Here is a 16,124-nt window from a genome sequence, read left to right as displayed (position 1 = left end):
AATCACACACAATATAAGAAAAAAATTTAATCACATACATATTATATATTAGTGAAAATTATACATTAGTAAAAATACATGCAGAAAGAATACGTGTTCATATTTTATGATAATATAATAAAATTAATTATTATCATAAATAATTTTTATTTATTTTGTAAATATTTTTATAATTAAAAAATTGTTAAATTTAAAAACATAATTAAATAAAATACTTTAATTCAAAGAAATAATCACTTAAGATCACATAGATATTGATAACCGATTCCTCGACTGCATCACGAATTCTTGATACAGGGGAAGTTGCATTTCACATTACACATAAAAATATCGTAAATTTTTTATCAAGAGAAAATAAAAAAAAACTTGTTTGTGTGTTACGAATATTTCACACATAACAAGTATTTTTTAACATATTTATACTTTTGCCATTTCTTTAGGGTGACCCGAGAAAGAATTCCCAAAATGGGTGACAAGAGAAAGAAGCAGCGTCGTCTGCAGGACTCGTCGACCTCCTCATCCTCTTCGTCTTTGTCGGACTCCGACCACTCTTCGCGGCGGTGGCGACGGCGGCGCGAGAAGGAGAGGCGCAGAAAGAGCGGGGAGAAGGAGGAGCGAAGGAGAAAGAGGAGAGACAAAGAGAGGAAAAAGAGGAAGAGGCTCCATGATTCGGATGACTCTTCCAACTCTTCGGAGGATGAAGACGAGCAACCTAGGGTTCTGCCCGAAACTGTGATAACTGAAATGATGAGAGAGTTCCCTAACGTCGGCAACGATTTGAAGCAGGTTTCACTTTAATTTCTCTTCCCATACTTTGCCAATTTCATTGATAGTGTTTTTTTTAACACTAAAATAGCGTTTTAAATTGAAATCGGTCACATCATATTGCATATTTCACAATACATGCTTGATTCTTATTGGTCTTGTTGCTGTTTTGGTTGTGTTTAGCTTTTGCAAATGATTGATAACGGACAAGCTGTTGACATAAAGGGTATATCAGAACGATCTTTGGCGAAGCATTTGAAGAAGCTGTTTCTTTCGTTAAACCTCAAGGAGAATGGAGATAGGGTTTTCTTGCTATCTTCTAAAGGTCGCCCAACTTTGGATGTTCTTGGCCCACTCATTCACTCCTACACAAATCCCATAAATGAGCAAGCTGAAGCTTCTGCGCCGGTGGTGCCTGCATCCAATTCAGTTCCAGTGGATGCTGGAAATGAAAAGATGGTGGATGACCATGTGATCGCATCACCAGATGATCATTCTGTTGGTCCAAGGAAAAGGTGACAATTCTTTTTGTCATTTTGTTGACTTTATTTATTTATTTATTTGAAGTTATTGTTTACTTTACTGTGCAGGATGATTGGCCCTGCAATGCCATCAGCTGAATTACTGGCTGCCGCTGCCAAATTAACAGAGGCGCAGACTGAGCTCAGGTGCCAACCCATTTAAGTTGCTTTTGATTCTGTTTCTTGGCTCAATTGAGTCGATTCACATATGATGATGGATGCTTTTTCATGCCAATGACTTTAGAGAGGCCGAATTGGATGATGATAGTGAACTATTTATTGGACCTCCACCACCAGCTATGGTTACTGAAGCAGAATCAGCTAATGAAGCAGAACGTTTTGAAGAGGTACTTAATCCCAGTAGTCATTAATCAGGATTTTTTTCTTTCTTCAAATATTAAAATAAAATACTTGGATTTGATGATTGATGTATGATATATTGGTATTTTACCTATAAGATTGGATTTTATTTAGGGAACATGAGAAATAACTTCTTCAATTTGGCGGCATATGCATTCTACGGTCTCCTCTGGTTATTATGTATTGTAGATTCCTTCAACTAAACTGAACAATCTGTCGTCTGAATCTGACTAGTCATTAACGTTTGCTGTATTTGAACTTCTGGATTAATCTTTAACTGTCTGCTTTGCTATGGGATAAAGATAGCTTGGTTTCCTCTGATCAACGGAGTCTCTAGGGAAGCTCCAGTTGTTTATTCTGAGATTTTTTTGGGGGTGGTGATGGTGGTACTTTGGCTCTTTGAACGTAGGAATCTTTATATTTTTCCATTTAATACTGGTTTGTAAATTTCTATCTTTTTTTTAAAAGTTTCTATCAGGGGAGAAACTCTTTAATTCTCAGATTACTTGTTACTTTATTTCTGAATTAGATTTTGGATGTTTATTTGTAATTGAATGTTGAGGTACAAGTTCTTGTCTGTTTATTTCTCAGGTGACCAGAATAATGGAAGTTGAGGCTGATAGCCCATATGATGTTCTAGGAGTCAATCATAATATGTCCGATGCAAATGTAAAGAAAAGGTATGTTCTCTTATGTGGTTTTTTAATTGAGCAAAGCAATAACAATTTCTGCTTAATTTTGTGTTTGAATTAATTATTTTAAAAACCAATTCATCTGTGTTGCTCCCCCTCCCTGAACAGAATTAGTTAGAAAATGGGTATTGTTGGAATGATTTTTCAGTTCTACTTTGCTGCCTTACTGCTCCAAAGAAGTCATTAAGTTCTTTTGTAAATCATTATGATCCAAATCATTGGATTATCATGTTATAAACAAAATGGACTATAACGGTCTATTCTGAACTCAAAACATAAGCTTGAACTCAAGGCATTCTATATCTATAATGGGAACTAAAAGGGCAATGCCTCTAAAATATATTAAGTTCTATATTCTATGCAATAATAAAAAAATACCCAATCTTTTTCCCATCAGATGACTGCATATGATCGAGATTATTTGGTTGTCTAATGTCATCTTGATTAATGTCGTTTAGGTACTGGAAGATATCACTATTGGTTCATCCAGATAAATGCTCTCATCCGCAAGCCCACCAGGCTTTCATTAAGTTAAATAAAGCTTTCAAAGAGTTACAAGATCCAGAAAAGGTAAGCCTGCTAGAAGGATGGTTTATGATCATAGTTAAGGGTTCTTTATATGCTATATGCTTGAAGCTTTTTCTTTTTTAGACATACACTTGATTAATTGTTTTACCTATATATGGGTTTTCTTTTGCCTTTTTGTTTTATGAGTTGATTGTTTCACTTGAAAGTAAAGAATATTATTTTTTTTAAATTGTACAGAAAATAGATTACAAAGTCCTTTTTCACAGAAAAGATAGTATGTGAATCGGGTAATAGTTATCTATCTACCGTTAACTAAAGACAAACCTTCTTGAGTTGGGTAATGGGAACGTTATGAGGGGCAGAGTTCTTGGCATTTTGGGTTTATTTTACTTACAAGTGATTTTGATTTGAGTTCAGAGCCTTACCTGTGATTTGAGGGAATTTATTTCCTCTGTTTGGATACAACAACAGAAAACACTTGTTTATTTTCAACCAAGAAAAATATTGATAAGATTTTTTAGCACTTTAAGGACCCTAGATTTGTCAAAATCAAGGTGTTTAAAAAATTTGAGTGTGAAGCAGAGTTGTCAATCAAGGAACTTGAATAGTGAATAATTTAATGTGACATGGCTGAAGTCATTTGAAAAAGCCAAAGTTAGCAATTTCTTTTATTTGACCTACGATATTGCTGACATTCATGTGTTGTGTTGGTAGTGAATAAACAATCATTGGGGGCTGATTAGGTATGATTGGATTATCTTATTCTAAGGTAAATAGTATGTTTTTTGCTGCTTCTTGAGAGAATACATTGAAAAGAGTAATAATATGTCCCCCAAAAGAAGATAGAACAAACAAACTTGACCCCAAGTGAGATGAGTTAGTGGTCTCACATGAAACTTGGTAATTATATAATTTTCAGCACAGGACTTTTGATTTATTTCTTGTATTTTTAACTTTTCCTTTTGTTTTTCCCGATAGAATTTTGTTTATTAAGAAAGCTGTTTGGTTTTGGCATGTATTTTTTTCTCTAGAGAGATGTTTTGTTCTCATGTTCAACATATGATAGATTAGATATTTTTTCAATATATTTGAATTCTTTTTATTAACAAGATGGTGTTGTGTGCTTTTTGTAGCGGAAAGCAATGGATGAGAAAATCAAGCTCAAGCAAGAACAAGAGGAATTGAAGGTAATTTGAACTTATTTGTCTCGCTATAATATCAGTGATTGAAGCACTAATATCATCATGTGACTGCAGGCTGAACTTAAAACCATGCGTGAAGCTGCATTGTGGAGAAGATCTCAAGGTGAGTTCCGCAATGCAGACAGGATTGTTGTCTAGTTTGTTCGAGTTACTTTTCTGCATGAACTGCTATAACTATGAGTCATACAAGAAAAGGTGATGGGAAGGGACGTGGAAGAACACAGAGCAAAATGAAAATGTGTTCACTTCATTAGTGCTTAATGGTGGGAATTGCATTTTTAACATTCATAAAGCATATTATCTTTTTTATGTTAGCCGAAGAAAAATTGTTAATATTTTTGTATTTAAAGTGGAGTAGAGGAGAAAATTTGCAGGTTGTTTCAACTTTTAAGTAATACCTCACGTTCTAGTTTTACTGTACATAATCATTAAAATCATTTCAGAAGCCTCTTTTTATCTTATTTTCTTCTTAATTGCTATGATCTAGCATTTATTGGGAGAAGGAGTTGAAAATAAGACTGATTTATTATTCTCAATCATAAAAAATACATTCTGATACCCTCTATTTGTAATAATCTAATTCTCCTAAAAAGAAAAATAGGGAAACTAGGAAAATAAAATAAAATAAAAGATTATATATCTATTTCTTTTAATTAGAAAGATTCTAAAGATATTATCTCAAATTACAATACTCTCCCTCAAGCTGGATCATACACAAGCTTGGAATAGACAAACTTAATCAGAGATAATGTCAATAAACCAAATTGCACACACAAACAATTGCAGCCCAATGAATTGCACACACAAACAAGTGTAGCCCAAGAGACTCCTCAGCATCATATGGAGAATAATGGACAACCATGAACTTGCACCATGAAACTTCAACTTGGACAGCAATGGACAAGAGCGAACTAGCACCATGAAACTGACAACAATGAACAAGAGAGATTTCTGTTGAATATAGTGAAAAACTATATTTAGATTAATCTCCCTTGTGTAAAATACACACATAAGGTTCTCTATTTATAATAGAAGAAATATGGGCTAAGCCCAAAATACAAATGAGAAATAATAACAAACCAACTAAAAGATAAAAGATAATATATCTAACAATTTCCATTAACAATGGATGATGACTTGCAGCAGCAAACTGCAAGAATGGATGAAGGCCTGAACAGTCACAAACCTGTAGGGACTTAACCACCCTAAACAACAAAAAACCTTCAGGGACTTCACTGCCCTGAGTAGCAACAAACCTTCAGGGACTTAACTGCCCTGAACATATGGGAGGCCTTCAGGAAACAACTGTCCGCAGAGGCTAACAACAATAGCCCTGCAGGGACTACACTACCCTGCAGCGGCCGAAACTTTCTCCTCACGACTGAACGACAAAACGTGAAGGTGGAAGAATTGGTGAGAACCGATCCGTACGAGGGACAAATCTGAATCCCATAACTACGAAAGAGTCAATTCAGCGGGCGGTCTCAAAGAACAACTCTCAGTGAGCTATTATAACAAAGCATTGGCAGAAACCAAAAACACCAAAGATTAGGACTTATGATGGCATCAAAAGGCCAAAGACAGGTTGGAGGTCCAAAGTTCTCTGCTGGACTACTCCTAAATGGTGATACTTAGCACTGTATCACAAGAAGTATGGGCTAAACTCTAGCTCAAGAAGAAAGTTCTTTGCAGGGGCTGAAAAATATTTCCCCTCACGGCAAACAGCGGGAACGACAGCTAGTGTACTTCACGAGGCACTCTTAATCTTGACCAAAGAAAATGAGGCAGCGGCAAACTGCAGAGGTTATAACAACTGACTGCGGTGACAATGACTGACTGCACCGACGGCTGACTGCGCCGGCGCTGACTGTGGTAGCAGCGGAACGAAGCATTGTTGCTTGAGAAACAGAAACGAAGTGAGACGCTGGCCGGCGGCGGTCCAGATTCGTTGGTCATCGAACGAAAGTGCGACGCTGGCCGGCGGCAGACGGTGGCCGGCGGTGGTCGACGGCGGAGAGCAGCGGTGCACAACAGAGAGAACAACAAACAAGAACTCTGTAAATGATTGAAAGCCAGTGAAGATGCCAACTATTGGGCATTAGCGGAGAGACCCATTCTGGGCCAAAGTCTGAACAAGCTTGTTGGTGGAAACACAATGCACATGGGAGCCAATGAGAATACGGACATCGCTTAAAATGCCAGTTTCAGCTACTGGTCCGAAAGGGAATGGGTTCGAATCCCATTCCAGATTATGGAAGCACAACTTTGTGTAGCTGTTATCAGAAAGACAGACGTGTTGGTAATGCTGGAGAAATGTCAGACTAGGCACTACAAGACTGATCTAGGCTGAAAGAGACACGTCTAAAAGCTTAGCTGGGGCAATTGCAGCCCAATGAAGCACAAAGGCACAGGTTGAAGAAGAGCTTTTAGGGGCCGGCGGCGGTCATGGCGGCTGGCCGGCGGCGGACAGCAAAGACAGCAGAAGTGGATCAGACAAGCTCTGATACCAAGTTGAAAATAAGACTGATTTATTATTTTCAATCATAAAAAATACATTTTGATACCCTCTATTTGTAATAATCTAATTCTCCTAAAAAGGGAAATAGGGAAACTAGGAAAATAAAATAAAATAAAAGATTATATATCTATTTCTTCTAATTAAAAAGTTTCTAAAGATATTATCTCAAATTACAACAAAAGGTAATGTACTGATGCATGCCAATACACCAACATAAAGTGTCATTGCCGGTTAATTTAGTGATATTGTGCTTAATATGTTGTGTGTGGCATGCACTTTTGCCTTGCTGGTACTGAGTAGTTTTGTAACTGTTTAGGTTGTAAAATTGATCTCTAACCCTCTTGGTTTCATTTTGAGCACAGTCAACAGCCCCAACCCACCCACAAATATATTTAAGCTTAACTTGTCTTTCGTGGAAGGAAAAGGCATGTAGATGGTACTATTATTACCTTTGAACTGTTATCTTATTTTTAGGATTTCTTTGGCAGGTATTTCCATGGAGGGTGATGAAGAACTGCTGGCACAGACAGAGGTTAAAGTGGAGCCTAAAAGGGATGAGTGGATGACAACACTGCCACCGGAAAGGAAAGTAAGTCCTGTTAATCATTTGATATTTTGGACACTTGTGCTTGAGAAAATGTAATCCATTTATATGATATAAAGTAGAGTAACATTGAAATGTGGTTTAATTATGATCGTGATACAATGATATAATATTGAGTCACTTTAGCTCTCTATATGAATGATCTATGATATATTTTCGTTGGGTTTGTAATTTGTAGATACCAGTTAGAAATTGTAAACTTGCTTGGGTTATGTTATATTTGGGTATAGTGTTTATATTTGGTTTTCTTAATTGATTGAGGTTATTGGTAGTAGCACACGTCTAAAGCCTTGAAATGAATTTCTAAGAATTTAATTGATCTGTAATACCGTTTTCTTTGGGTTATGTAATGCCTAAAGAATTATATCTTGTGTTTAGGATTTTGTTTGAGTAAAACCTCAGTCTGGGCCCATATTTTTTGGCCTACATTTGAAGTAATTCTGGAAATCACTAATCCATTCTGTTGTTAAAAAATATTGATACTATGAAACCACAGTTCATGAATGCTGTTTCTATTTCTGATTAACTTTCCCTTGCTCGACAATGAAATCAATGAACTCTGACTTCTGGTATCCAATGTAGGTCTCGAGTTGAGACCTTAACACAGTCCCTGGTTCCTTGTTCAATTTCTACGTGCTTTACTATAATTTTACAGCTCTGCCATATTTAACACGTCAAACTTAACATTATAAATCCCTTCAAAGTACCACATATCTACATTAGGAGCCTTCCTGTTTTCTTATGGTCAGTTTGGTTGGGGAGAAATGGGGGATAAAAAGGATAAAAGTAATAAAGGTTTTTTGGTTGAGAGAAAGAGAGGACGTTTTTTAATGGTGGGCCCATTGTATTATTTTTCACTTGTTTCTATTTATCTGTCTATCTCGTTTCCATCTCTTCTTTATTTCTCTTCAACTAGACATATTTAGCTTTCACTTTATTTCTTATATAATTCCAAAAATTTGTGTTTTCATTTAATTTATGTATCTTTTCTCTGCCGAAAAAGTCATTAGTAATGGATATATCCATGATTATCTTATTAGAAACAAAGGCTGAGTTCCGGAGGGGGTGAGCTGAACTTTAAAAAAATTTTCAAAATGGATGAACTGTTTTCTTTAAATTATAGATAGACATTTTCAAGAAAGTTGTTAACCTCAAAAGAAATGCCAAGATAATGTTCTTTAACTTTCCATTATAATAAGAACTGATTTTAATTCAAATTTCAATAGGCAAATATAGGGAGAAGAAAAGAAGAGCCAATACTGGTTTTCTCTCACAAGAGCAACATTTGGTTGTCTAATCTTCTTGAATAGACCAATCGACTATCATTCAATGTTTTAAAATAACCTCTCAAGAAAACAAGAATGAAACAACCACACACACATCAAGATCTTAAACTCGGCAAGATCTTTTACAACCTCTCTTATGAAACCCGATCATAAACACATACATACACACAAATTTAGTGAAAAGGAACAAAATCACTTAGACAAACTCTTGGAAGTGAAATGAAAAAGAAAGAAGATTCAAAGGATGATCTTCAAGATATCTTTAGTCAATGATCTTTAAACTTTTGGTCTATTTTTCTTTTTCACAACTATAGAGTTCTCCTTAGGTGTTTGAAAATATTCTGGAACTTCTTCAATTTGATTCAATGAAAATAGCTTGAGATAACTCATATAGCCGATAGAATTGATCCATTACAATGTTCTTCACACCCGAAAAGAACATTTTAATGGATTAATTCGAGTTTTAATCCATTAAAATCAGTAAAGAAAGTGTTTTAAGTTATTTTATTCAATTAAAGCTAGTTTTAATCTATTAAATGGAGAGCATATAAAAGCTCAAGTGGCTTTTAGCGAAATTAATGGATTAAGACACAATTTTAATCAATTAAAAAGTTTTGTTTTTTGGGTGATCTTTGCATAACTTATAATATATGATTCCTCTACCTAATTTTTGCATGATCACAGGCAATCAGACCAACAAACATCAAAATTACAACATTAAAAACAAGTTAAACGCCAACTTGTAGCTTTTGAATCTGCAAAATCTGGTTGATATTAATAGAATTACTTAAACTCTGATGTGGGGCATTATCAACCTGGATGAAGTGTGCTTCTGTTTCAACCCACACTATAGCCTACTTTCTTTATTGGTTTTATGAGAATGGTATAATTCTTTTATCATTGAAACCTGTTTAGGTACTCTTTTCTTTAAATTTTATTCTAATTTTCTAAAATATGCTTGAGCTTTAGAGCAATTTATTTAATCAAGAAGAAATCGGTTATTATGCTAAACGTACTTATTTAAATATCTGTGTTTCAGCCTGGTGGTGTGACTATGCAATCAACCAAGTTTAGTAGGGGCCCAAAGGAAGGTAGAGGTGATACTAGTGTTTGGACAGACACCCCTTTGGATAGGGCCCAGAAAGCAAAGATGAAGTATGTATCTTCCATTCTATTCCAGAATGCTTTGGTTGGTTAATTTCTTTTTCTGCAACCTGCATAGTCCACTCCGTGAAATCGAGAGCCTTACCAAAAAGATATATTTGTATGGCAGTTATTTGGAGGCATACAATGAAGCTACTGCACTAGCTTCAAATGATGAGGATAAGAAAAGGGCCAGTGAGGATGCAGACTTGGTGGACAAATACAATAAAGCAAAACGGTCAAAAACATTGGTGCAGAAACATCAAGAAGAGGTGGCTAACAAATCCAAGAAAAAGTCTAAGCAAGTGAAGCAACAGCCAGGGAAGCAAGAGTGGATGGGTCAACATCCATGGAAGCCATGGGACCGTGAAAAGGATCTGACAGCTGGAAGGAAAAGTATAAATTTTGATTCAGAAAGCATGACTAAGGATTTATCTTCAAGGTTTTCTTCTGGAAACTTTCAGAGGAACTTCCTTTGATTTGACCGAGTTCGCGTTCTGTTTGCTGACCTCTTTTACCTGGACAATAACTGTTCAATGAGCTTCTTTGAGAATCTGTATTTTTCTTTTTCCTGATGGTTAGTTTTCCTGTCATTTTACACTAATATTATTTTGATTTTCTTTTCTTGATCAACTCTATCACAGGCTAACTGATTCTTTTATCTACAAATGCATGCAGTAGCCGCTTGGTGTTGAATACAGTCATGTGCTCTTCTAGGGAGAATTCTAATTATGCAATTGCACCACTGGCGAATATTATCTGAAGGAGTTTGTATAATAAATGGCCCTGTGCGTATTTTTCTAACCCTGTATATTTAATTGTCTATCAAGCATGCTTGTCAGAAGCATCGCTTTTTGTGGCACATGTAGTTATAGCTTCAGAAATAGTGGAGATGGTAGTACGGCATCCGCGGTAAAAGTTTAAGAATTGTTTATATATCTAAGTTACATTAGCAGTGTCATCTTTTCAAAAGAGGGTTTTATCTAGGTTATGTGTGAACTAATAATCTTTTTGGTTCTTTTTTTAGTCATCTACTTGAAGCTTTACAATTTTCGTATTTTACTCAATCAGGGGCTTGAGGGATATTTTGAATATGAATATTGGAATGATATAGAAACTCATTTTGATGAAATTCAATTTTTCTATGGATCGAGGTTAAATTTTTGGAAACAAAATTTTCTATTTTACGTAAAATTTTCTATTCTATGTAAAATTTATGCACCAGTTGATAAACTTTGTGCATAAAAAAAAGGTTGAAATAGGCTAGTTAATTTAATTTGCGAGATTTTTAAATAGGAAATATGAATAAGAACTTCAAATAAGGTCAAAACTAGTGAGTAGTTATAAAAGTGAATTGAGGAATTAATTTTGAGCAAAGTATTAACGACCAGCCCATTTGATGTTATCACTCATTATAAGAAACCAAAAATGCATTAGGGGGGAAACTGGATGTGTTAGTAGTATTAATTAAGTTGAGATTAAGTACTACTGAAAGAAGAAATAGTAAGAGAAACATCCTTAACGCAGGAGATTCTTTTAAAAAAAAGTCAGGGAATAAACCAAACACGTGTTATGTGCATTATTTTGAATGCAGTCTTGGATTATGAATCTCTTCAATTACCAGCTTAATCACTTTCAGTTGTCCTTTACTATTTTAAACAAAATACTTACCTAAATCTATAAATTATTTATTAAAAAATTGTGACTAGAGCTATCAATTTGGTCCACCAAATTTGGTCTTAACTCATGTTTGTTGGGGAAAAAATTTCATAGTAAAAATTTTTTATTGAAAAAGTTCACAAAATTAAAAAATATTGTGGATTAAATCTATGAACTTTCTTTTTAAACAAAAAAAAATATTAATTTTTTAAATATATTATTAGACTTTCAATTTATGTTGATTTGTCTCAATTTTTAGTAAGAAAAGATATATGGTTTTGATAAAGATACAAACATTGATAAAATTTGAATTCAGTTATATAAGGAAATAAGATCATTCTCTATCCAAAATTTAGACAATAAATTACGGATCTTTCACATTTATATAATACTTTATTTTTTTATTTTTATTTAATATGAAGTGTATGCAACCCAACCAAGCAAGTAACAATAACCATCACTAAACTTAGGAGACCTTCGGGGCAACACTAGGAGGCAATGGTCCATAGTTAGGAGAATTAATGTTGCATTGAGGCATCCCTGCATATATTGGTCTCCTGTACAAATGTTGTATACCCAATACTGTTCTATCAATCATCCCAACCACATTCATGCTGGTCCAGTGTCACCCCTTACTCCACATTTAACAGACCCTCGGATCCAAGTTTAAAGAAGTGCACCAATCCCATCTTGAATGTTCATTCTTTATTTCAATATATTGTTATTATTCTATTTAAATTATTACTAAGTTCATTGTAACTTTTTTTTTTAAAATGAGGTCACTTTCATTATTACAAGCAAAGGAACAATTCATTGAAAAGTTCTGGGAGTGCCAGATTGGCCTTCATATTTACCTCCATTACCATTTTAAAACTAACAACAGTCTTTACCACTTGGTTGTGATGATGTTAGAATTTTGAATAGCTCTTAATATTAAACTTGTAGAACTTAAAAACTAGGTCACAGGATACATCAAATCCCATAACCCACAGGTTCAGGATAAAAAAAGTTTAAAGAATAATTTTAATTATATTATTTAAAAAGTAGATAACATAGTTATAATAATATTTAAATTATAATTAATATAATATTTAATCGTTTGATATTAATAGAATATTTGACATAAATTAATAAAAAAGTTAGATTCATAGGAAGAAACTAAATTTTATGTTTAATTCAATTTTGTAAAACTAAATTGTAACGAGAGGTTTATATTATTTATATTTAATTGATTTAACTTTTTTTGAATGGATGTGAGATCTCTGCATCATTTTAAAGGTTTCAATGAATTAAATTCATATATTGAAATTGAAATGAAAAGTATTTGAGAGAATTTTGTGTTGTATAAGAAGAGAGGGTTTCATAAAAAACAAAAAGTTAGCTATCTCATTGTGACGTCCCAAAAATGGTGAAAGGTATAGAAAAGAAAAAGTTGGAAGTAAGTCTAAAAATTGATGCGATCATGATTAAGATTACCTAACCTGGGATGATGTCCTTCCATAATCCACTTTTCTTCTTCTCTCACCAAACCTTCTTTTGCTACATATTTCCAATCAAACATGCTACAACTCACTCAATCCAACTTTATTTCTTAACCATTTGTCAAAAACTCAACCCATTTAAAACACAATATTTTCTTTTTCCAAAATGGATTTAAAATATTCACCATCCATACTTCAAGGTGAATTCATGAGTTACAAATTATTTTTTTTTAAAAAAATCTTAATTGACATTAAAATTTATTTTTGTTGTCAGAATTAAAAGAAAAAGAAAGATAATTCTCTTTTCTCTAATTTTTAATTATAAGGTGAGCTAGCTGATCATGATGGTCAGCTTCACGGGTTGAATTCATATTATCATCTTTAATTTGAATAACACTAAATTTTGTTCATTCCTATATAAACTGAGTGAAAGTATTATTTAACTTTGGAATTAAGTTGTCTATTTGCTTACTAGTTATTCATCTATAGTCTTCTCCTGTAAAAACTAGGTGAAAAAAAAAAACAAGATAATTCTTAAATTCGTTCTAGAAAAGCCAGATAAATCTAAATTTTTAAGATTCTGTTAGTTTATTTTTTGTTACATATAATTCAAAAGTCTTGATATATGTAGAAGTTAAGTAAAACTCAAAATTGGTTCACGACTGAAATCAAATTAAAATAAATGTTAGATACAGTATGTAATTGTCATTACTATAATTCTGTACAAAAAGTACAACACATAAAAGTATAAAACTAGTTATTGAAATGTTAATTTTTGCTATCAATGTAATGGTGCCATTTAAGGTCGGAAAACAATTACTAAGATAAATGTAATAATTAGTTAATGTTGATTATTACTAAACCTATAATATTATATTTTAGTTCTGTCTAAGAATTAAATGTTGCAACAAAGTTTTAACATTGGAAAAAAAATATGTAAATGTTTATATATATAATTCAGGTAGAGCTCGGTGGCCATAAATGGAAATAAAATATTTCTCAAAGTCATTTAAATACTTTTTTTATGTATACAACATGTTACTCTAAACAATTTTCTTTACTATAAGAATATTGTGAATAACAAAATTCCTCTTTGAAATATTTAAATAAAGTAGATTCTTAAATTCGAATTCAGAATTGGTTAAACTAAAATCTTGATCAATAAATTCACATTTTTAAAGTATTTTTGATTGGTCTAAGGAATAAACTTTTATAACACCATTTTAGATAGGAAATAAATTATATATCAGGAAAAGATCAGATACTTGGTTTATTCAGCATTTTAATTAACAATATTAAACCTAATTTTGAGCAATGATTAATGTATAAGAATATATTAATAAAAAAAGATACACTAAAAGACAAAAGGAATAATGAGCAGAAGTAATGATGAATGGATGTATTGAGACAATCTTAGGAGAAATTAATAAAGGGAGACAAGTTGGGTTGCGACACAAGGCATGTCATTATCAAACTTGGTTTAAGCTTGAAATTTGGTGTCTAGAAGGTTTGCTGTTAAAGAGAAAGACGTAGTGTAAGGAAGAAAATAAAAGGAAAGGAAAAGAAGTACTGAGTGATAAGATAATCCAAATATAATGAGAAGAGTTGAAAATGTATGCTTTATGAATACATTTAATGTGTGTGTGGGACTGAGCAGCCCAACCTCCTCTGCAGTCCCACAAACCGCCCCAAATGCTTCTCTCAACTTGCTTCATTTGCACTATTTCTTTCTTTGATGAAGCAACCCCACCACACACCCCTTATCAAAATCATCACTATTTCATTCTAATCTTGTAGGCTCCATCATCTCCCATTTCACCTTCCAAATTACTTTCTTTCTGCGGCTGCTTTCCCAACAATCTATTCTCAGCTTCATTGAAAGAGACCTCAAATAGTTCTCCTCAAAGGTTTGTATCATTCTCTTTCTTCACTTTAAAAACTATTGCCTACTTACCTTTCTCTTTCTCTTTTACTCTTAAACTTCAAATTTATCAGTCTTATAAATATCATGCACGACTAAACTTAAGTACTATTGTGTTGAGAAACTTAAGTAATGCCAGCCCCATGTTTTAGAGATTACAATAATACCACGAATGAGCATCATTGCTAACATGATATTTTTACCGAAAACAAGCAATGAATATATAAAGTCAAATTGAGTTGAAGGAAGGTTATTGCTAGTTCCTATTTAGACCACTCTGGTGACATATCACTGGTCACTGGTGCCGTCTGCTTACCATAGACACAACTTAGTTACCGGCCATGATAATGACAAATTGATGATCAATTTCACTAACTACAGATTTTGACTTAAACCTCATTCTTTGTTTACTGCTTGAAGTTGACTAAATATGAACATAGATGGGGTTTTAATGATTATTCCACCCTTTTGACCTGAGGTTAGAGTTTTGTGATTACTGAGATGAAAATTCTCTTTTAGTCTGGTGCGGCTTTAATTACACGGCTGGCTTACTACTACACAAATTGAAGCTCTTCAGTTTAGTGTGAATAGTACGTTACATGCTTTTGGCCACAATATATGACTGAATTTATTACAGGAATCCTTATGTCTATGAAAAAGTGGACGAGAGAAATAACTAAAGGGAAAACGTAAGATATTTTCTGTTGTTACACTACATATATAATGAATAAAATCAGGGAACAGGATACATACATATCACAATGATTATCCCTTCTTCCTTATGTTGCATGCTAAAATAATAATGGGCCTTTTCTCTCTCAACCAATGAACTGTGTATCTTGTTCACACGCAAGTCTCATGGTGCTTGCACTGAAAACTAGATTCCGGATTTTTTTCCTTTTCCCTTCTCCCCAACTCGAAATTATGGCTATACTCATTGAACCAAAATATATCTAGTGGTGGACCTGGTGGACACATATCTTGGCCATTTTGTTCATAATTGCTTTTGCAAAATACCCTTGTGAGAATGAGATGACAACAGTCATCATAATCCACAAGAGACAACATATATAATTTCTAAAACATACATATGAATATATGATCATATGACATGGAGTAATATTACTTTTTTCTGACAAAGCCTGGCCTGAAATGCTTCATATGAAATTCAGAATTTTAATTCCACAGGCACAACTCGAGCTTTACCAGGGACTTGAAATTTATAAGCAGATATATTTATATAGTAATATAAAAAAAAAAAGGTAATGTATCGATAGAAAAAACATAATAGTACTGCACATGCAGTGTCTGCATCATAGTATTTGAGCAAGGTTTGTCTAACAAGCTTCATATGGAAGAAGAATGTTTACATATAGACCAATGTTTGCCCCACCTCAATGGTACTGAAGCAATTCTGATGGTGAGGTGTGAAGGGCTAGGGTCA

At 33.5% G+C, this 16,124-nt stretch overlaps 1 protein-coding gene across 2 annotated transcripts; it reads left to right on the top strand.

Moving 5' to 3' along the window:
- The first annotated feature begins 421 nt into the window (after positions 1-421).
- LOC108326363 (uncharacterized) lies at positions 422-10,635 on the top strand. 2 transcript variants are annotated; one of them, XR_008247836.1, is made up of 12 exons: positions 422-786; positions 949-1,280; positions 1,356-1,433; positions 1,531-1,633; positions 2,238-2,326; positions 2,797-2,908; positions 4,000-4,053; positions 4,123-4,171; positions 7,075-7,175; positions 9,516-9,631; positions 9,750-10,196; positions 10,298-10,635. XR_008247836.1 is itself a non-coding variant. In XM_052874937.1 (11 exons), exons 1-11 carry the CDS (start codon positions 466-468, stop codon positions 10,096-10,098), a joined length of 1,704 nt encoding a protein of 567 aa, XP_052730897.1. In that variant the 5' UTR covers positions 422-465; the 3' UTR covers positions 10,099-10,635. The 2 variants fall into 2 exon arrangements, 1 of the variants encoding a protein (XP_052730897.1); XM_052874937.1 differs by having other exon boundaries at positions 9,750-10,635.
- Positions 10,636-16,124: the final 5,489 nt, after the last annotated feature.

The sequence above is a fragment of the Vigna angularis genome, chromosome 3, assembly GCF_016808095.1.
Source record: "Vigna angularis cultivar LongXiaoDou No.4 chromosome 3, ASM1680809v1, whole genome shotgun sequence".
Lineage (NCBI taxonomy): Eukaryota > Viridiplantae > Streptophyta > Magnoliopsida > Fabales > Fabaceae > Vigna > Vigna angularis.
The sequence above is the reverse complement of the archived record's forward strand: the minus strand, read 5'-3'. Positions and strand labels throughout refer to the sequence as shown.